General features: G+C 50.3%; 1 protein-coding gene across 1 annotated transcript; it reads left to right on the forward strand.

The window, feature by feature from the left end:
- Window positions 1–97: 97 nt before the first annotated feature.
- On the forward strand, window positions 98–18,964 carry LOC118577051 (NADH-cytochrome b5 reductase-like). The gene is made up of 7 exons (XM_036177038.1): window positions 98–150; window positions 1,764–2,031; window positions 4,400–4,548; window positions 7,928–8,015; window positions 11,391–11,495; window positions 14,905–15,108; window positions 18,292–18,964. Exons 2-7 carry the CDS (start codon window positions 1,834–1,836, stop codon window positions 18,493–18,495), a joined length of 948 nt encoding a protein of 315 aa, XP_036032931.1. The 5' UTR covers window positions 98–150; window positions 1,764–1,833; the 3' UTR covers window positions 18,496–18,964.
- Window positions 18,965–20,229: the final 1,265 nt, after the last annotated feature.

Consider the following 20,229-nt stretch of genomic DNA (forward strand, 5'->3'; position numbering starts at 1 on the left):
TTTGAGAATGACAGACGCTTCAACCAATCACAGTTAAAATATCCTCGTTTTGTCCCCGCCCCTCGGGTAGTGCCCATCCTTATAGGTGGAACCTGCAAAACACTCTCCGCTTTGGGTTTCTGAGGTGCCTCACAGTGAAGTAACTTGCAGGTGGGTAGAGTGATGGTGGTTCCCCGCGTAGGGACCAGAGGAGTCCCGGGACCTCCAACCCGTACTTGGGACGCCCTTGACCACTCACTATACAGGCATTTAGAGGTTGAAAGGTCCCGGTCTCCCTCACTGTAAAATTAGGAGTTGAAATGGCTTAGCGGGCCCTGCGTCCAGGGGGCTCTGGAAGTGTCCTCCTCTCCACCCCTCTTTCTGCGGCCCACGCTCTGCTTGGCTTCCAGAGCCTGCGAGTGGTACGCTTCCCGCGGGGCAGCTCGGCACCTGCTTCTGGCTCCCCCGCTGTGGGCCTGGGGGTGGGCATGTGCTAAGCTCCGGTGAACGTGTAGAACTTAGGTTTGGGGGTTGAGGGAGAGGAGAGAGTGAACTACGCGAACAGTGACAACACACACACACTTCTCTGGGTCTTTTTCTCTCATTTAACCTCTGTCAACGTTGCTATTCATTTTGTTGTTTAATGACTACCCTAGGAGCACAGAGAAGAGCTGTGTCTCTGGCCGCTGGAGCAGTTACCGGACAACAGTGTATATTTAACAAATGAATCCATAGCCAGACAGTGGTGGTGCCTTTAATGCTAGCACTCGGGAGGCAGAGGCAGATGGATCTCTGAGTTCGAGACTAGCCTGGTCTACAGAGTGAGTTCCAGGACAGCCAGGACTGTTATATAGCGAAACCTGATCTCAGAAAACCAAACAAACAGACAAATAAACAAATGAATGCATACTAGCACAGATAAAGTGCTTGGTAATGACAAGGAGGACTCTCAGGAAGGCCTCTGAGGGAGGATGATGACCTTTCAACCAAGACCTGAAGAGTAGGGAGAGGCATCCAGGTGGGGGTACAACAGGAATTGTGCCTCCAGATGGGAAAGAACCACATCTTAGAAATTGTGATTGATGTGACCAACTTCTCTATCAGTTTCCAAAATAGCTGAGACACTAGGATTATTTAAACCCCAAGGAGGCAAATATAAGGCAAAGGACAGTATGGCTAACCCTCACTTGTCTCATGTTAATACTGCCCCTCACAGATACCCAAAGAGTAATTGGTATAAAGAGGCCTCATTCACTCGTGTAGCTGACACACAGCATGCTGTAAAGATGGGTTGACTGAATGGGTGTCACACCATGTTGGGTATTAACAAGGACAGGGATTGTGTCCTGTTCACCTCTATTGCATTCCAGCACCTAATCGTGTGCCTAGCTCCCAGACCATCGAATGATCACTCACCAGTCAGTAGGGGCTTTCCCTGTGCCAGGTTGTTGGGCAGGTGAATACAGAAAAAGAGTAAGACACCAACCATGTTCTCCCTGTCCCAGCCTCAAAACCATGCTGAAGTCATAGAGCTTCTTGTACAGTAGAAAAGGTTTTCTGAAGCCAAATCCCCTTCTCTGCTAAGAAAAGATTTATTTCACACACACACACACACACACACACACACACACACACACACTTACTAATTGTAAGTAGTAAATATGTCCCGTCTGACAGTAGATCCCTGGTGGAGCCATCGCTGTCCCTCTGGCCTGGAAGGCCTTGAGGAGCATGTGTGGGACAGGGGAGGACAGAGGATAACCCACACGTTTTCCTTCTCCCAGGCTGACAGCGAAGGAGAGCCTGGCCTATTCCGGTTGTGCCTTTGTCCATGCTGCCCAAGCCCCACTGACAATGGGTGAAGGGGAGGACAAGGATGCTGAAGCTTGGCTGAGGCTGAAGCCTGTGGAGCCCTTACCCTCCCAGTGCTGCGGGAGCGGCTGCTCACCCTGTGTGTTTGACCTCTATGACCGAGACCTGGAAAGATGGGAAGCAGCCCGAGCCAGAAATGACAGGAGCCTGCTGACTGGGAAGCAGCCACCTGAGACCCAGGTGAGGAGTCCAGAGTTTCGGTATCTGTCTGCCCAGTGCACTGCTGTGGGAAGCCTTCCTTGACTAGGCCGTGGAGAGAAAGAAGCAGACAGTAGAAGTAGATAATGGAAGCAGGTAGATCCAGGGAACAAGGTCCAGACCTGAAGTCAACCTATTAGTAGCTATGTGGATTTAATCTAAGCCCCTTAACCTCTTGAAGCCTTAGTTTCCCCTCTGCAAAATGGACCCAGGCATTTGTAGTGTTTAGCACAGAACCTAATAATTATTTTACTCAACAGATATCCATTGAATACCTGTTTGTCTTAGTTAGGGTTTCCTATTGCTTTAAAGAGACACCATGACTGCAGCCACTCTTATAAGGAAAACATTTAATTGAGGGTAGCTTGCTTACAGTTTCGGAGGTTCAGTCCATTATGATCATGACGGGGAGCATGGCGGTATGCAGGCAGACATGGTGCTGCAGCTGAGAGTCCTACATCTTGCAGGCAACAGGAAGTCAACTGACAGTCACACTGAGGGAAGCCTGGAGCAAGAGACCTCAGAGCCTGCCCACACAGTGACACACTTCCTCCAACAAGGCCACACCTCCTCACAGTGCCACTCCCTTTGGGGGCCATTTTCTTTTAAACCATCACACTCTTATATGCCAGGTCCTATGAGCTATTGAGAATCCATGGTAAGCAAGACACAGTGCCTGCCTTCAAAAGCGCAAACTAACATGTGGTATTATACAGACTAGGTAAATAAGGGGAGTTTACTGATTTCCTTTCTCAACTCAAAAAGAGCTTCATACATTTCATGAATAGTTATATGTTTAGCATGTAGTGGCTGTGCTCACCTGTGATAAGAGAAAGTTGAATGATATTGCAAAACAGCGTATTCCAATCCCATAGCTTTGTCTTTTAAATGGTGACGAAGTGATAATAATAGATTACATTTCCATAGCAATTTACATTTTATCAAAGACATATACAAAGCTAGGTGTGGTGGCACACTCTTTTAATCCTACCACTTGGAAGCTAGAGGCAGAAGAATCAGGAATTCAAAGCCAACCTTGGTCACGTAGTGAGTCAGGTCAGTTTGAACTACATGAGATGCTGTCTCAAAACACACACACACACACACACACACACACCAAAGAACAACCACCTATGTTATGTTAGTTTATCTTACCTCTAGAACCTTTAATGCTACTAGATAAGTGGCTTCTTTTTACATAATAGGAGACCGAGGCCCAGAAATAGCAGCTAGCCTGATCAATCCCAGTGTCCTGACTCCAGCTCAGTGTTCTTTAGCCACAGGCAGCTGTGACAGGGTTCTCAGCAACTGTGACTGATGAAGACTAGTTCATCCTGGCTCAAGGGGGCTGAGGTGGAGAGTGGGACATAAGCCTGTCAATGCTGAGACACTGGTTACTGAGATCCAAGTTTAGTACTGCACCCAAACCTTTCTAGGTAAGCCAAGCATGAATACCATACAAAGGAGAGAACCAGGTGCGGTGGCGCACGCCTTTAATTGCAGCACTTAGGAGGCAGAGGCAGGAGGATCTCTGTGAGTTCCAGATCCACCTGGTCTGCATAGCAAGTTCAGGACAGCTACATATTATGAACACAGGTTAACTGAAGGGTTGAACCTTTCCCCTTTTCCTACCTCCTGGGAATCAGAGACAACCTGACTGCCCCTATGGGCTACTCATCAACTACATGATGGTGGAACCTCCCTTTTCTCTCCAAAGCCTATAAGAGGGAAACCCCTCTTAGCCTCATGGGCCTGAATTTTCTTTGGAACCCTGCCATATTCTTTACCTCTGGTGTCAACAACTCTTCTGTCCTCAAAGGACAACTCACCTCTGTGTTCCTTCTGAAATCCAAGACCTGAGACCTTTCATAAGCTACTGCCATCAGGCCTCAGTTTCCCCAAATGTGATACAAGGATGTTGGCTTGGATCATCTCTAAGGCTCCATCAGTTTTTCAGCTCTCCAGATCTGGAACTGAACAGATCTGAAAGACGAGCAGGTGTTTAGTATACTGGGGTGAGTGTTTTGTGTAGAAGATACAACTTGAACTTAAATAAGACCTTGGGGTGGGCAGTGACAGGTGGCCTTGGGAGGAGGAATGGAAGTCTGCTTTCTGTTCTGTGGCAGATAAATGAAGCTTGTGGTTGCCCACTGCTCCCTTGAGTTGGCCCTGGGGTTGTGGAGGGCCACAACAAGCTTAAAAGCAGGGTAAACTCCATGTGCTGTGCATAAAGGGGAAGCAAGGCAGGGCCAACTCTGTCACATCAAGAGATGGCTCCCACCGGTGAAAGTGGCGAGGATGTGTGTCCCTTGCGTCTGAGCTCTAGAAGTCAAGTCTTTTCCTGTTGCAGGGCTGTTCCAGCAAGCTGAGTCCAGAGACCTTCCTGGCCTTCCGCATCAGTGCCGTGGAGGAACTCACCAAAGACACCTATCATATCCGGTTTACACTACCTGGGAGCAGTCAGCTCGGCCTGCATCCTGGGCAGCACCTCATCCTACGGTACACTCAGATAGTGGGGGGACCATTGTCTGCTCCCCTGCTTTGCCATTGACCAGATGAGTAGCCTGGGGCAGCTTGCTTGGCCTTTCTTAAGCCCTTGTTTGCCATCTTCAAGATAGACACAGGAGTGTGTGCCTCAGGGTCCTTGACATGGAGCTCAGTAATGTGTTTTTGTGATAGATAATAACAGCAGCCTTTCAGTATCACTTACTAGCCAAGGCACAGCTCTGTCCTCTCACATTCATGAACTAATTTAACCTTTCTCAAAATCCTAGCTGGCAGGTGCCATTATCATCCCCAGAGGACACCAAAGTCAGAGAGGTTCAGGAACTTGCTCAAGGTCACACAGGAAGTGTTGGGTCAGGATTTGAAAGGAAGACGTCTGTCTTTGGAGCTAATGTAATCAGTATCAGATGATAAAAAGGACACAAGAGTAAAGAACTTGAACAGGTGAGCGGTAGAAGCAGGAGAATTAAGAGTTTAAGGTCAGCCTCAGCTCCATCTCAAGTGTGATCCTCTCCTGGGCTATATGATATCTTGTCATAATAATAAAACACAAGCAAGCAAACAAAAAAGTTTCCCAGTATCACACAACTAACAAGTAGCAGAAGCCAGATTCCAGCCCCGACAGCCTGGCTGCTGAACTACATTAGTGTCCTCTCCTCTGAGAGTCCTGCTCAGAGCTTCCTTCTCAACTGCTGTGGGTCTCCAACCTGATCCAACCCCACTTGCCAGGAGATGCATCTTTCAGACAGTCAGTTGTGGGTATGTGTGGCTCGGCAGAAAGGTCAGTACTGCAAACATGGGTCTGGAAGATGTCATCACACACCCAGACAGTATGCAGGAGCAAGTGCATATGTGGGAAGAACAAAGGGCATAGAGCTGAACCCCGAGAATGCTGGAGCCTATGGGGTTGGCAAGAAAAGAAGGAGCTAGCAAACAAACAAACAAAACAAAACAAAAAACAAACAAGGCATGATCAAAAGGCATGGGAGAGAAGTAGAAGAGAGCTTCCTGCTGGCCAGACTGGCCACCTAACTCACACCAGCCCCTGGTATGGAGAAGAGTTGGCAGGAAAAGCCACAATGTAGGTTACAGTGCTATGCAACTCTCCATCCATGAATTGGAGTGGCCAGGACACCCAACTTCTAGGCTGACTCCCCTCCATTCTCTCTACCTCCCAGTGACATTCCTAATATATCTGACCACGTCACTCATTAAGATACATTCTGGTGCTCTTCATTGCTTCCATAATGACATTCTACTCCATAGCTACCCAACCATGCCAGGTCCTCCCTTTCAGGCCCTCCCTTCCCTACTGCACATGTGCTGTAACAACCAGTTCCTGACTTGCCTGCCTTTGTCCATCCTGGGCTGTTCCCTCTGCCTGGCCCCACCTGTCACTGGCCTGCCCATGCCTCAGTACCTGACTCCAGCAGACTCCCGAGTTCACAGATGACAGTGCTCACTCCCTCTGAGACACACCAGGCTTTATCTGCAGGAGGTGGTGTTGTGTGCTTCACATCTCAGCCATGATCTGTTCCACTCTTGTTTTTTGCATAGATCTCAAAGCATGTCTTACATTCTGTCTAGCCCCTGCATTTGATGCACTTGGATGGGGCCTTTCAATCTTTGTGGACACCAGAACAGAATGTTTTGCATACAATTAGGCTAGAGTGTTTGGGTGTTCCTGGGAAGTAAGTTGTCAGGATTTCTGTTATTATTTGGTTTGGGGTTTTGTTTTTTATTTTGGTTTGTTTTTTCAAGGTCATTATGTATTCGAGGCCAGCCTCAAACTCATGCTTTTTCTGCCTCAGCCGCCCAAGTGCTGGGACTATAGGGTGCGCCACCACACTCGGCTACCTGGATACTTTGAGGAGCAGGACCAAACTTGGACTTGGAGCTGCAGTCAATGCCAGCTGTGCATATGGCTTTCCTTCTCTTACTTAGCATTGCGTTTGGCATTTGTTTTGTTGGTTTGGTTGGTTTTTTGCTTTTGTTTTTCAAGACAGGCTTTCTCTTTGTAGCCCTGGCTATCCTGGATCTCACTCTGTAGAGTAGGCTAGACTTGAATTCATAGAGATCCACTTGCTTCTGCCTCCTGAGTGCTGGGATTAAAGGCGTGCGCCACCATACCTGGCTCTGGATTTTTTTTTAATACTTATTTATTTTTATTTTATGTGTATGCATGTGTGCTTGAGTGAATGCATGTGCATCATATGTGCAGTGTCCATGGAGGTCAGACGAAGGTATCAGATCCCCTGAAACTAGAGTTACTGGCAGCTGTGAGCCACCTAATATAGGTACTGGGATCCAGACAGGTCCCCTGCAAGAGCAGTGAGTGCTCTTAACTTTTGAGCCATCTCTCCAGCCCTAGCTTGTTATTTTAAATCAAACTAGGCATATAATATGCCTGGTATGCAGTAGACATTCGTACCTCATAGCTATTATCACAACTCATGATTGCTCTCCAGACCCCATTGTTGGTAACATTGTAAAGACAAGTCATACATTGACAGGGCTTTGGCTTCAGGCCCCTTTGAAGACTCTTCCAGTTCTGATACTTGCTGGTCTATGGTAATGTTTCATAAGTCTTAGCTTTTGTTTGTTTGTTTGTTTTTCGAGACAGGGTGTCTCTGTAGCTTTGGAGCCTGTCCTGGACTAGCTCTGTAGACCAGGCTGGCCTCGAACTCACAGAAATCCACCTGCCTCTGCCTCCCGAGTGCTGGGATTACAGGCGTGCGCCACCACCGCCCGGCTAGCAGTTGTTTTTAATCTGTGTGTGTGTGTGTGTGTGTGTGTGTGTGTGTGTGTGTGTGTGTGTGTTTAAAATTTATTTATTTATTATGTATACAGCATGTATGACCAGAAGAGGGCACCAGATCTCATTACAGATGGTTGTGAGCCACCATGTGGTTGCTGGGAATTGAACTCAGGACCTCTGGAAGAGGTTAAGTGCTCTTAACCTCTGAGCCATCTCTCCAGCCCCAATCTGTGTTGTTTTGTAGTGAAGAAGTCAGGAAACCTCAGGAACATCCATCCCACAAACTGCTCACACCATCAGTGCACTTTTTTTTTTTTTTAAAATCAGTGTTCTTTTTGACATACTATTCTGTGTGATTCCAGTGAAGTCACACAACCAGGACCTAAATGGCCACCCCTACTTTTCTGGAGATGCTGCTGAGGGATTAAGTGACCTGCACAGGTCTCACAAGTAGCATGGGTAGTGATGAGCTCAGTGTCCTTCCATCTGCTGTTCCTTACCTGTCCCTTGATGAGGAACTCAGGGAGTGACTGGAACCCACCTTTGTGTCCCTTAGCCTGATGAGAGTCTGTTAAACGACTGACTGCCTACTGTCTGTGTGCTTCTCCTTCCCAGAGGTATAGTGAATGGCTTGGAAATTCAGAGAGCCTATACTCCTATCAGCCCCGTCACTGCGGAAGGCTACTTTGATGTTTTAATCAAGGTGAGTTGATTCTTGTTGAGGATTCTGTCAGGTGCTATGGACTTGGAGATTGGCGTGGAGGGGCTCCCGTCTGTTAGTTGGCATGAGAATAGGCTGACTTGAAGGAGCAACAGTTTAGGAGGCCCCTTCCCCTTTTCTAAGGAGAGTACCGCTGGCATTCCAGAGGGTGTGTTATTGGGAGATCTTAGGAAAGCTGTGTCTGATCACCTTTCACCAGTCGATGGAAAGAGAATACTGAGCTGAGCTGAAGCAGGAGCAAGTCCCCCCTTGCACCTGTGTGTGCTAGCACAGCGGTCCAGCATGACCTGGAGGGACCAAGGCCAGGACAGAGTGATCGACCGGATCAAGACAATGCAGCATGATCTAGTCACGACAGAGGAGGCCTGGCCCAAGTCAGGGCAGCTGGCATACAAGAGACTTGGGCCCAACTTCCTGGTAGATACTCTGTGTTTGAGAAACAAGGGAAATAAGGGAAGAGAGCTCTGAGAGCTGGGAGCAGCTTCGCAGAGGATGCATGAGTTGGGAAAGGCATTCATCCAGGCACAGAAGGAGCAGGATTTGCCAGAAGAGAAAACTGGCCCCAAAGACCCTTCTTCAGACAGAACTAACCTGACATCCTGTCTCTGGGAGGCCTTGAAGGAGGAATTGGTGGTGTCAGAGAATGGTGCTCTAGGCTGACAGTGCCTATAGCCAGATGTAGGGAAGGGTGACAGGAAACAGGTCTTCTGAGGACTGTGTTCATTCAGCCCAAGTGGTGGGAGAGGATGCCTGTGGGGCAGCTGGGCCAGTGGAAGAATGCTCAGAGGTGAGTGAAATGGATTGGTTACAAAACGCCCTGGAGACCCAAGATCTTAGCAGTAAATTACAGTCATGGAGGCCTAGCGTGGAGAAACTAAGTAGATTGCTTTTCATGGACCCACTGACCCTCTGACATTTGGCTTGCAGCAAGTGCAGCTTTGTGCGCTCCAACCTGTTGTAGCTCTGCCAGGCATGTCCAGCCTGGTAACACCATGCTGCCATCTACAAAGTTCATGCTCCGGAACAGTTGAATCAACAAACAAACAAACCCCAAAACAAAAGCACTAATGATGTTTTAAAATAAGTTTTCAATTTAGCGTCAGGCCACGTTCGTAACTGTCCTTAGCATCTTGTGACCACAGGCCACAGGTCTGCCATGCCTGCAAGTGAGCACATTTCTCTCACGGACTAGGGAGCATCAATATTGGAGGACAGCTTTCTTAGCTAAGCCTCCTCACACGGTTGTGTGGTTATCCTAGTTCACTGGTCAGCAGGCTGAGGACCAAGGTGGAAGTGGGGGACAGAGTGCTAAGGGTAAGCAAGCCCCTGACTCTGAGGCCTCCGGCTGCCTTGGGCTCCTGCTTCCCTGCCCGTCTGCAGAGCCTGAATGTTTATTCCTTCCCACATAAGCCTGGACGAGCTCCCTTCTGCACACTACTGTTTGTCTGGGAGATTCCACAAATCCTCTCCAAATGGCCTGCTTCCCTGCGCTGCTTGTCTAGGGTGCTTCTGCTGAGAGGATAAGCCTGGAGACAGTCCTCCAGAGCAGCTGGATCCCTCCCAGCTGCAAGGCTGATTTTCTCCTTAGGAGAGGTATCTCATTATCCCTAAGCCACTGGTTGGGAAGAGCTGGAAATGTCTTTGCAAATAGGGAAGGCGGTGGGAATTTGTGGGTTGACTTTCCCTCAAGGAAATGAAGGAAGGCTTCTTTTACAGGCTCCTGCTGGGCACTGATTACACTGCTTGTAACTCTGTTCACATTTTCTCATTTGACTCATGACCTCAAGAAAACTATACTATCCCCACTTTAGTGATGAAGAAACTGAAGCTGGGATAGTCTCTGTTGAACGTTTACTCCAAGCCAGGCTCTCCTTCTTCAGTGTTGTCCTGTCCTGGGGCATCTAGGGCCATAGCTGGGATTCTGTTTGCTTGCTTGTTTCTTTATGTGTTTGGGTGTTTTGTCTGTGTATATGCCTAAGTGTCTGATTCCCTGGAACTGGAGTTACAGCCAGTTGTGAGCCACCATGTGGGTGCTGGAAATCAAACCCAGGTCCTCTGGAAGAGCAGCCAGTGCAACTGCTGAACCGTCTCTGTAGCCCCCATAGCTGGGGTTATTACTTTCCCCAAATTGGGCCCAGAAACCAAAGTGTACTCCTACACAGCTTCCAGTAAAACCCCTCCCTTCTGGGCCCCTCCCAGGTGAGCAGGGATTTCCTGTGCCGGCTAGTCCACAGCAGTGCCTAATGCAGATGGTGTCAGGGTGACTGTGAATGCTCAAAGGCAGGTCTGACCACCAAATCTAGTCTCTCCTTCAAGCCTGGAGACATCCCGGCCACCCTTGCAGTTTGGTCTCTGACTATTCCCCTGCCCCTGCGTGGTCATCTGTTCTTGTGAAGCCCTAGACTCTATGCTGTTGACCATTCTGCTGCAAATGCCCAGAGTTTTCTTTACACGTCTCCCCAACCCCTAGGAATCCAGTCTGCTCCAGCTCAAGTGTCTCCACCTCCAAGAAGGCCAGCTTTATCTCACTCCATGGGCTCAGGGCTCCTCTTCATGGAGTGTGAGGCAGTGTCTGCCTTGTTTATGTCTGAGATGTGTATATACATCCTTCCTGTACTTTGAGCCCTTTCAGAGGAGGCCTGACTGATTAATTGATTGGAATATTTATTGCTATGTTCATGGTTCAGGCACTGGGTGTCTTCATGGTGTTTCAGGTCTAACTGGGTGCCCTGCTACCCCAGCATGGTGCTCAGAACAGAGCAGACAGGCAGTGTAGACAGCTCCCTCACATAGTAGTCATCCCACCAGGAGGTGGTATAGAATGAGCCAGAGACAGTGTACAAATGTACTTGGCTTTAGCCTGCCCAGGATTGCAGAATTATGGGTTTATTGCTGACATTTCAGAAGTGTCAGGGTTTTCAGTAAAAATATGAATCTCCTGCATTTCTTGGAAGACTCCTAAGATCTGGCAACATCTGCCCCACAAACTAGACTAGCACCTGCAAAATAGCTTCCCTATAAGAAAGAACATCCCTTGGCAAACTGCTATCTTTCTGACACTGGGTGTTAGTTGCCTTTAGTAACTACCCAGTTCTTTGTTGGGCTGCATCCCCTGCATGGTCTCCTCAGGACTTTGGGTCTGAGACCTTGAAGTTGGTAGGTCCATTGGAGTCTCATCTCAGCCTTACCAATCACCTTGTGTGGGTAGATGGCAGCTCCAGCATGCAGGGTGCAGAGGAAGACAAACTGAGCCCCTCAGGAGACACTGAGCATTGAGAAGGAATTCCAAGTGTTGGCTATGGGGGTTTGTGCAGCAGAACATGCTGCCCACTGACTGTCCCCTGTGTTTGCTTCAAGTGCTATCAGACCGGGCTGATGTCCCAGTATGTGGAGTCCTGGAGAACAGGAGACACAGCTTTCTGGAGAGGGCCTTTCGGAAGCTTCTTATATGAACCAAACAAGGTCAGTCCTTCAGTCGTGAGGAACTTCGCCAGGTCTGTCTCCTGGCATGGGTTCCCCATTCCAGGCTATAGAAGCACACTGCGCTGTTCTTCCACTGCTTAAACCCAATGCCTAGAGAGGTGCTGGGCTTAAACAAGGGAGGGGTAGATAGGCCCTAGGAAACAAAACTGTCCACTTGACTCTGAAACTGTTGATGCTGCCTGTGCCTTAGGAAATCAGCTTGAGTACTTGGGGTTCAGGACCCCAATGCCCTCTGACTCTCATCTACTGTTTCAGGAAGTTTCATCAGCTTCTCAGGAAGCTGAATACAGCCCACACTCACTGCTGAGAGCTGAGTACTTCTAGATTGGAAGTCTCTTGCCCTCATCTCCAGCAGGCTTGGATCTCTGTCCAGCTTTCCCAGAAAGAACTGGTCATTTCTCTTTAGCTGTCTCACGCCTGGGAAGAATTCCAGTAGTATGTATCAAGAGTCTTGAGAATCCTTTGACCCAGTAATTCCATTTCTGGAAGTCTATTACGAAGAGAAAAACAATCAAACTGCTTCTTTCACATGTGTTAGTGGCATTCTCATTAATAATAACAAAAGACAGAGGCAACCGAGTATCCAACAAAGGGAACAGTTAAGTACACTGAGTTACAGATACTTGATAGAACATCCTAGATCTTGAAGTTTCTAATGATGCTCTAAGCTTATGTTATAAAAGCAAGTAACAAGTACTAGGCACAAAACAATACACACCCAGTAGGTAACAAGATGCACAGAAAAAAATGCATATGGAAAATGCATGAAGTGTTAGCAGGTTGGGGTGGGGGAATTATGGGCAATTTTCATTTTCTTCATTATGCTTTCCAAATTATCTGGAATGAGCACCTATTACCTTTATAATTAGAAAAACAAAGCAAAACCAAAACAAGTGGGAAGTAATGAATCATGCTTGCCTTGCCATTCTCTTGGTTTAATTTAAAAATAGCTTTTATTGTATTTCCCCTTATTATAAATGCAAAACATGTTCTCTAATCCAAAAAAAAAAAAAAAATCGTCAGAGACAGACAGAAAGAAGAATGCACCTGCAAGCCATCTCCCCGGGATGCCAGCCTCATGTCCTCACTTCCAAACCTTTTCCCACGGACGGTATATGTACAAACATGTACACGCACGTGTGTATATGAGCATCATGATACCAGCTCTGTCAGCACTGAGTTGTAGCTCAGTGTAGACCGCTTGCCTAGCACTTGTAGGGCCTGGGCTCCACCCCAACAGTCACAGGAAATGCCTACCCTCATGTATACTTCCAAACCCCTCTGTTCGTCCTCTGTGCAGGCTCTGGCTCTAACACTTGCCACGTGGTGGCTCACTCAGCCCTCATGGCGGCTCACAGGTGATTCGCCCCCCTTTTTACACATGAAGGTGTATATGTTATCACTCTCCAGCACTGTCCTGGTATTATCCATGGTTATCCCTGCATTCTGTGTCCCCTAAACCCTTGAAAGCAGGGTGTAGATGTTGTCTCTTTTCCTAGCTTTGGAGCAAATGGCCCTCAGACCACCTTTCCCGTGAGGAAGCCTCCCAGTGCCTGTGGGCTGCATCCTGGGGACATCAGAGCCTTTTGTTTCTCACTCAGGACCAGCAGCAAAGGGGCAGGGGCAGTGCCCCATGTTCATATTGGCCACCAAAGCTTTGCCAGGGTCTGCTACACTCCCTGAGAGGGTTTGGGTACCTAGACCCTTGCCAGGCCTGCTCTATAGTTGTCTCATTAAATTAGCCATACAAATATCTGTGTGTGCCTTCATGCCACAGACAGACACTAGCATCCATCCAGGAGGAGACAGGTAGTATTTACCAGTGTAATGTGAGGGAGGCACAAGGCACCAAGGCAGGGGATGGAAAGGAAGAGCCCCCACCCCAGCGCTGCTCAGGGAAGGCTTCCTAGAACACAACCTGAGCAAGGATGAGAGAAAGGAGGGTGAGGTGGGTCAAAGACCCGGAGGCTGGAGGCACCATGGTTGCAGACTAGGTGACCCGACCCAGGATCTCAGGCTTAACCAGGGGGAAATGATTAAACCTCAACTCCACACTGGGCCTCTATGTTACCTCATGGTGGTTCTGAGAGAGGAGCTATTTTGGGAAAATGCTCTCATTATTGTTTTCCACCAGTGAAGAAATTGAGGCTCAAATTGGGAAAATAGCTTGCCTGATCACATGGTTGGGATATATACATACAAGTCTAATCTCTAGAATGAAAAAGGTGGATGTTTTCCTGTGTGGGTCAGGCACTGACCTTTAAGAAACTGACTTTGAGAACCTGGTGGTGGTGGCACACGCCTTTAATCCCAGCACTCAGGAAGCAGAGGCAGGCAGAGCTCTTGAATTTAAGGCAGCCTGGTCTACTGAGTGAGTTCCAGGACAGCCCAGGCTACACAGAAAAAAATCTGTCTTGAAAAAAACAAAAACAAACAAACAAAAAGAAGAAAGGAAGGAAGGAAGGAGGGAGGGAGGGAGGGAGGGGAGAAGAAGGAAGGAAGGAAGGAAGGAAGGAAGGAAGGAAGGAAGGAGGGAGGGGAGAAAGAGGAAGGAAGGAAGGAAGGAAGGAAGGAAGGAAGGAAGGAAGGAAGGAGGGAGGAAGGGGAGAAGAAGGAAGGAAGGAAGGAGGGAGGGAGGGAGGGAGGGGAGAAGAAGGAAGGAAGGAAGGAAGGAAGGAAGGAAGGAAGGAGGGAGGGAGGGGAGAAGAAGGAAGGAAGGAAGGAGGGAGGGAGGGAGGGAGGGGAGAAGAAGGAAGGAAGGAAGGAAGGAAGGAAGGAAGGAAGGAAGGAAGAAAGAGACTTTTAAAAGGCCTGTCCTTTTTTTAAAGAAACCTAGAAACAGAGAAACAGGACATGGGCTCACCGAGGAGGGTTGATGGTACTAGGTCTCTTTGGCACCTTACAAAGACATGCTAGGCACATGTATACATCGCTTCATTTAATTTAGAGAAGAGAGGCTCGGGGTTCTAGACTGGGGCCCTAAGACCTTTGTAGAGCTCCCCAGGGTCAGAGGAGGCAGTCCAGAGAGCAGGCTGCAACGGAGTTGGGAGGGAAAGGCTTTGGTAGGAGAGGAAGTGGCTTTGGGAGGTTGTGAGTTCCTTGCTAGCACAAATATGTAAGCAGAGTCCGCGTGGGGAAGTATTGAAAGAAGCCAAGCCTCTTTCAGGTTGAGCTACAGTGTAGGAGCCTCAGCATCCCGTAACCTGTGTTTTTCAGGCCTTGCCTGCTGCTCACAAACCAGGTGACTTCCTGCACCAGGGGTAGAGCATGGCAGAGACATGGGTAGGACACTTGAGAAAGGCATTGCTGCCCAGCCTAGCCAAGGGACGACCCATAGATGGGGAGTGGGTGAGACCCCACTATCTTCTGTTCTGTCCACTCTCTCTAGTATGGTGAACTCCTCATGCTGGCGGCCGGCACAGGCCTGGCCCCTATGGTGCCTATCCTGCAGAGCGTCACAGACAATGCAGATGATGAGACCTTTGTCACCTTGGTTGGCTGCTTCAAGACCTTTGAGAACATCTACCTGAAGACCTTCCTCCAGGAACAGTCCAGGTTCTGGAATGTGCGAACCTTCTTTGTCCTCAGTCAGGTGAGCCCAGGGTGAGGACTTCCTCCCCTAAGAAGCTGCATTTCCTTTGTGCTGTCCTGACGACTGGCTGTAGCCTCATGCCCTGTGCTATATTAGTAGTCCCAGGTGCTCTGTGGAAAGTAGGCAGTACCAAGTCCGTCATACAGAGGAGGAAGAAGGCTTACAGAGGTGCTGGGAGAGGGACATGCTACAAATTGGGGGAGCCAGGACTGGGGAGCCAGGACTGGGCCCCATGCTTCAGCCTCCTGAGTTCCAGTTTGCAGCTGTGTCCTCAGCTGTGTCCCACCCACCTCCTGGGGTCACTTGTGTGGGCCTGAATGTGGAGCAGCAGCAGCAGCCCTGTTCAGGTGTTTGGGGCTAAGAATGTGGGCACTCCCCATGATGCTTAGCATGAGGCCAGGCCTGGAGTAGGAGCTCCATCAAGACCGACTGGGCAGTGCCTTCCCTTCAGTGAGGTCTCTGCCACCTCCATCTGTTCCTCCACACAGCAGCAGAAGAGCCGCTGCCAGACTTAGCAAGCTGTAGGTACTCTAGCCAGAAGCCACCTGTGTCCTGCGTCCTGTGTCCCCATCCCCCACTTCTGCCACAGCGTGCTTATCTCAGGCCAGGCCTTCCATCACCATTGTCTCCTGCTTTCTAAAGGATCCGGGCTTGCTCCTTCCTGTCCTCCCTAGGATGGGGTTCCACCCTGCCTACCTCCCATTTCCTTTTGCTTGAAGGTCAGCCATATAGTCCTGTACTGCAGTTTCCTTTTTGAGACATTTCTGGAAAATCTCTGGCAGTTTATATGATCCTCAACCTTATGGCTGGGGCTAGGAAACTGGATTGCTCTCCCCGCAGAGCTGTGTAGAGCTGGGTTCTTCAGCCCTGTCCACAGGTGGAAAGCTCTCTGACATGCACTTGGGAGGGTCTGTTTGGTGAACATTAACAGCAGCAGGAAGTGCCCAAGGCCGGGCATGAAGCAGGAGGCTGGTGTGCAGCTGAGGGGATGAGGGAAGGCCACAGGCCCACAGCACAGCAGCCCCACAAAAGCATGGGCCAGGAAGGGGAACAGGACGCGGGCACCTAGCAAGCTCAGCTGGCTGCTGGCTAGCCCTCTTTTCTCCTGTCCTCAACCAAATGAGATGCTGGGACACAAATGAAGGTCAGATACTTCCTGTCCTCGAGGCACCTGCCTGTCTACAGGGACAGCTGGTCATTGCTGTGTGTTCTGTTGCTGATAAAGACCCTGGCCAAGCAGCTTGGGGAAGAAAGGGTTTATCTCAGACTTCAGCTTAATCCATCTGGAATGGAAATCATGGCTGAAGCCCAAACCCCAAGACAGGAACCAAAGCAGAGACCTTGAAGGAATGCTTCTTCCTGGCTTGTTCAGTTTACTTTCTTCAGTACCCCAGGGCCCTGCCCAGGGATGGCACCACCCACAGTGAGCTGGACCCTTTCACATCAATCATCAGCTAAGAAAATGAGCTGGTGTAATGGCACACACCTTAACCCCAGCTCTTGAGAAACTGAAGCAGGCAAATCCCGATGAGTTTGAAGCCTAGTCTACACAGTGAGTTCCCAAGGCCTAGGCATAGGGAGACCCCGTCTCATTAAAAAAAAAAGACAGAATGAGAGAATGTGCTCCACAGGTGTGCTGTGGCCAGTCTGATCTCGAGGCATTTACTCACCTGAGGGTCCTTCTTCTCAGATGACTCCAGCGTTAGTGAGGTGACAAACTGACCAGGACACTGCTCTTCTTTGAACAAGTCTCTGTGTTCAGAGCACATCAGTCTCCACTACATTCTCCTGAGGCTTGTACTGCCATCCTGTCTCCTTACAGATGTAGAACCACAGTAGCAGGGTAACAGCAACAGAGAGCTGGATAGCAGCCCAGCTGGCCCTGCCCAGAGGCCATTCTCTTAGTGTCTACCAGTAGCACACCTACATGCTGGTAAGCTGTCCATCATTGCTGGCCAGCAGGGAGGGCAAGTGAGGCTAGGAATGTGCAGGAAAGAGGTAGCATTTTAGCTTGGACTGGGGAGTTAGGTTCAAGTTCACTTTTGGCTCTTCTGGGCTTTCATGATGCTAGATGCTGAATGTTGGGCAGGGCAATGGGCTGGCTCCATGACAGGAGTAAGGGGTGACTGTGGTCATTCTGCTCACCCACTTGCAACTCAGGCTGCTTCTTTCCCTGCCTGAGCCTGGCACCAGCATCTTCAGGTCTCCCCGCCTCCTGCCGCCTCCTGCGACCTCCTGCCAACTTGCCCTTCATTCTGCACTGCCTTCCTCCCAGCCTTTCACTGGTTCCCCCTGTTCTCAGGACTTCCCAAGCCCAGTGGCCTACTGACCTTGGGAGCTCCATCTCCTGGCCTGCCTTCCCTAATGCTGTGTCCCAGTGTCACTGTCAAGCTTGCAGGTACAGTGGTCCTGAGCTTGCAGGTACAATGGTCCTGTGCTTTTCTGGCAGCTAGCCTTTGTTCCTGCTGCCCCACACCAGGTGTGCTGTTTCCCCTTCCTTTCCCAATGCCTGCTCACCCTTCCTGCATCTGCTGAGGTGGGAGTCCATCCTGCAGGCTCAAAGCCCCAAGCGGTGCTCGTGTTTCACAGCCCTGCTTCTGTCGTCACAGCACCTGTCTATCATTGTTTAAGGGGCTCTGCCACAGCTGAGGAGTAGCCAGACTCAGTGATTCTTGGGGTGCACAACTGGGGAGAATCAGGAAGTGGGAAGGAGAGATGAGGCTGGTGAGGTCTGCCCGCTCTGCCCTCAAGGTTCTACCAGGTAGGGAGAGTGTTTGGGGAGCACAGGAAGACTCAGATCATCGGAGAGTGCCCCTTGACAGCTCTAGAGGACATGGAAGTCATCCAGACTCCTTGGGGTGAGCTACAAGGTCTGAAAGCATATGGGACACTGGGAGCCCCTGCTCCTCGGCCTCCACGGGGCTGTGATGTTACTCTTGCTGGCAGGCCCATGGATTTCCATAGCCCAGGCCTTCATCTCATAGCTTAGAGGTTAGTAACTCAGCATGGCAGTTGTTAGGACCCTCTCTCCAGGGCCCTCTCCATCCTGGCTCCCTAGCCCCAGGAACTAGGAGCTTCTTCTGGTGAAGGGTTTTCTACCATTTCTCACAACGGAGGAAGAGAGTTGGCTAGGTGAACACTGAGAACCCCAGAAGTCATGATTGCTCTTTCTTGTCTTCCCAGGAGGTCTCCCCAGAGCAGCTTCCGTGGAGCTACCGTGAGAAGACCCATTTTGGGCGCCTGGGCCAGGAGCTGGTTGGTGAACTAGTAGCCTGCTGCCGGAGAAGGCCCTTCGCATTAGTCTGTGGCTCACCTGCGTTCACTGAGGACATGGCTAGGTGTTTGCGGTCTGCTGGCCTGACCGAGGACTCCTGCTTCCTCTTCTAGCCCTGGCCATGGACCTTATGCAGGGGCACGGGAAGGAGCCTGGACTAGAGTCAGAAGACATGGAGTGGAGGCCAGCCCTGCTGCTGACTTGCCCAGAGCCCTTGGACAAATGGCATCACCCTCGAAACTTGCATTCCTGTCTGCTTCACAAGGTCCGTCCTTCCCTCCTAGCATCCTGGTGTGGAGGGAGGCCAGCAGCTGGAAGCCAGGGAAGGCTGCTTCAAGGAGGCTGAACAAATGGAGTCCTGCTGAGCTCAGGATGGTGGGCGTCGGGCGGGATAAGGGGTGAAGGGCCTCTCTTGTCCTTCCAGAGGGCCCAGGATCAGTGCTAAGAGAATGACTTTGAGGAAAGCTCAGAGCCCTTTGGAGGACCTTAACTTCTGTACCTTCCGTGCGTTGAACCTGATTTGCTGAGGCCTTGGTCAATGACCTGACCATGTTCTCAGAACAAGACACTGGGTCCTCTCTGTATCAGTGCCAAGTCTCTCCTGCCGTGACCAGCTTCATACCCAGTCTCTCTTTCCTGGCTCAGGAAGCCAGCCCAGAGTCTTTCCCCCACAAAACAGGAGGAACAGAGGCAAATGCCCCTCCCTCCTGCAGGCAGCCACATAGCCCATGCCTTCAGCTCGGTGCCCTGGCGACGGTTGCTATGGAGATCTAAAGATAGAGCAGACAGGAGACCTGGGTCCCTCTCCTAGCTCTGCCCACCGAGTGGCTGCTGATCCAGGTCCACCCAGACCCCCCCCCCACCTCTCCATCCTGCATGGGGCATGCCCTCTCCAGGGAACTTGCTGCCTGCCCCTGGGCATCACGTTGACTTGATGGATTCTGCTTCCCACAGCCTGGGCCCCAGTATGCTGCGCCAGCACAGGCTGGATGCAGGCAGTCCCAGACTTCCAAAGCTCGGCAGTGGAATGTTGAAGTGGAGAAGCTAGGAACCTCCAGGATTAGTCACTTATAACCGCAGAGTTGCAGCTGAGCAGATGCTCTGAGGCCAGAAAAACTGTCCAGCAGATTCACGGTACAAAGGGGGAAACCAAGGCCCCATGGATGACTCACCCAAGGTGAACGGCAGGGACAGCCCTTCAAGTCCCCATCTCACCCTCTGCTCTCAGGGTTGTATACCATGCTTTTCCAACCTGGCTTCACGGGGCACCGGGGCACCTTGCCTGGATGGCTGCAGTAAAGGGTGCTGGAGGGATCCCCAGGTCCCCTCAGTCACAGCAGGTCTGTGTAGTGCAGCCTAGTGGAATCCCACCCAGAAAATCACAACAAATAAATCCCTGTGCTGGGCTGTGTTCACTATACAATCGTGGTGAGCAGCTGTGTGGCGGCAAGTTTTCACGTTGAACATCGAAGACATGGGGCCTCTGCTGTGGGTGCACAAGGTATTAGGTGTGCCTTCTCAGAACCCTGTCATGAGCACATTAAAGTTCCATGAACATAAGTCAAGACAGTTCACGTTGTTTGGCCCGGGTCCTCAACCTCCTCTGGGATGTTTCTCCCTGCTTCTCATTTCCCTTCCCACCTTGCTTGCGGCTTGGGACAAGACACATGTCTTCTCTCGGGGCCCCCTAGAGCTCCACCACCATGCCTTGCTAAATCCTGCTGGTTGTCCTCATGGATGCTCCTGGGGGCCAAGGAGCCTGACTATCCCCAGAAATAGCAGCAAAGGTACCAGGCGCAGCCTTTCCACTGGAGAGCTTCGGCCAAGCCACAGGTGGAATTCCACGC

Source organism: Onychomys torridus, chromosome 2 (assembly GCF_903995425.1).
Source record: "Onychomys torridus chromosome 2, mOncTor1.1, whole genome shotgun sequence".
Taxonomy (NCBI): Eukaryota; Metazoa; Chordata; class Mammalia; order Rodentia; family Cricetidae; genus Onychomys; species Onychomys torridus.

What these genes read in the sequence shown, in the direction of transcription:
- LOC118577051 (XM_036177038.1), top strand. Translation starts at nt 1,834, where the DNA reads ATGGGTGAAGGGGAGGACAAGGATGCTGAAGCTTGGCTGAGGCTGAAG. An exon ending in GGGCAGCACCTCATCCTACG is followed by an intron (nt 4,549 to 7,927) that starts GTACACTCAGAT and finishes TCTCCTTCCCAG; the next exon opens with AGGTATAGTGAATGGCTTGG. An exon ending in ACTTTGATGTTTTAATCAAG is followed by an intron (nt 8,016 to 11,390) that starts GTGAGTTGATTC and finishes GTTTGCTTCAAG; the next exon opens with TGCTATCAGACCGGGCTGAT.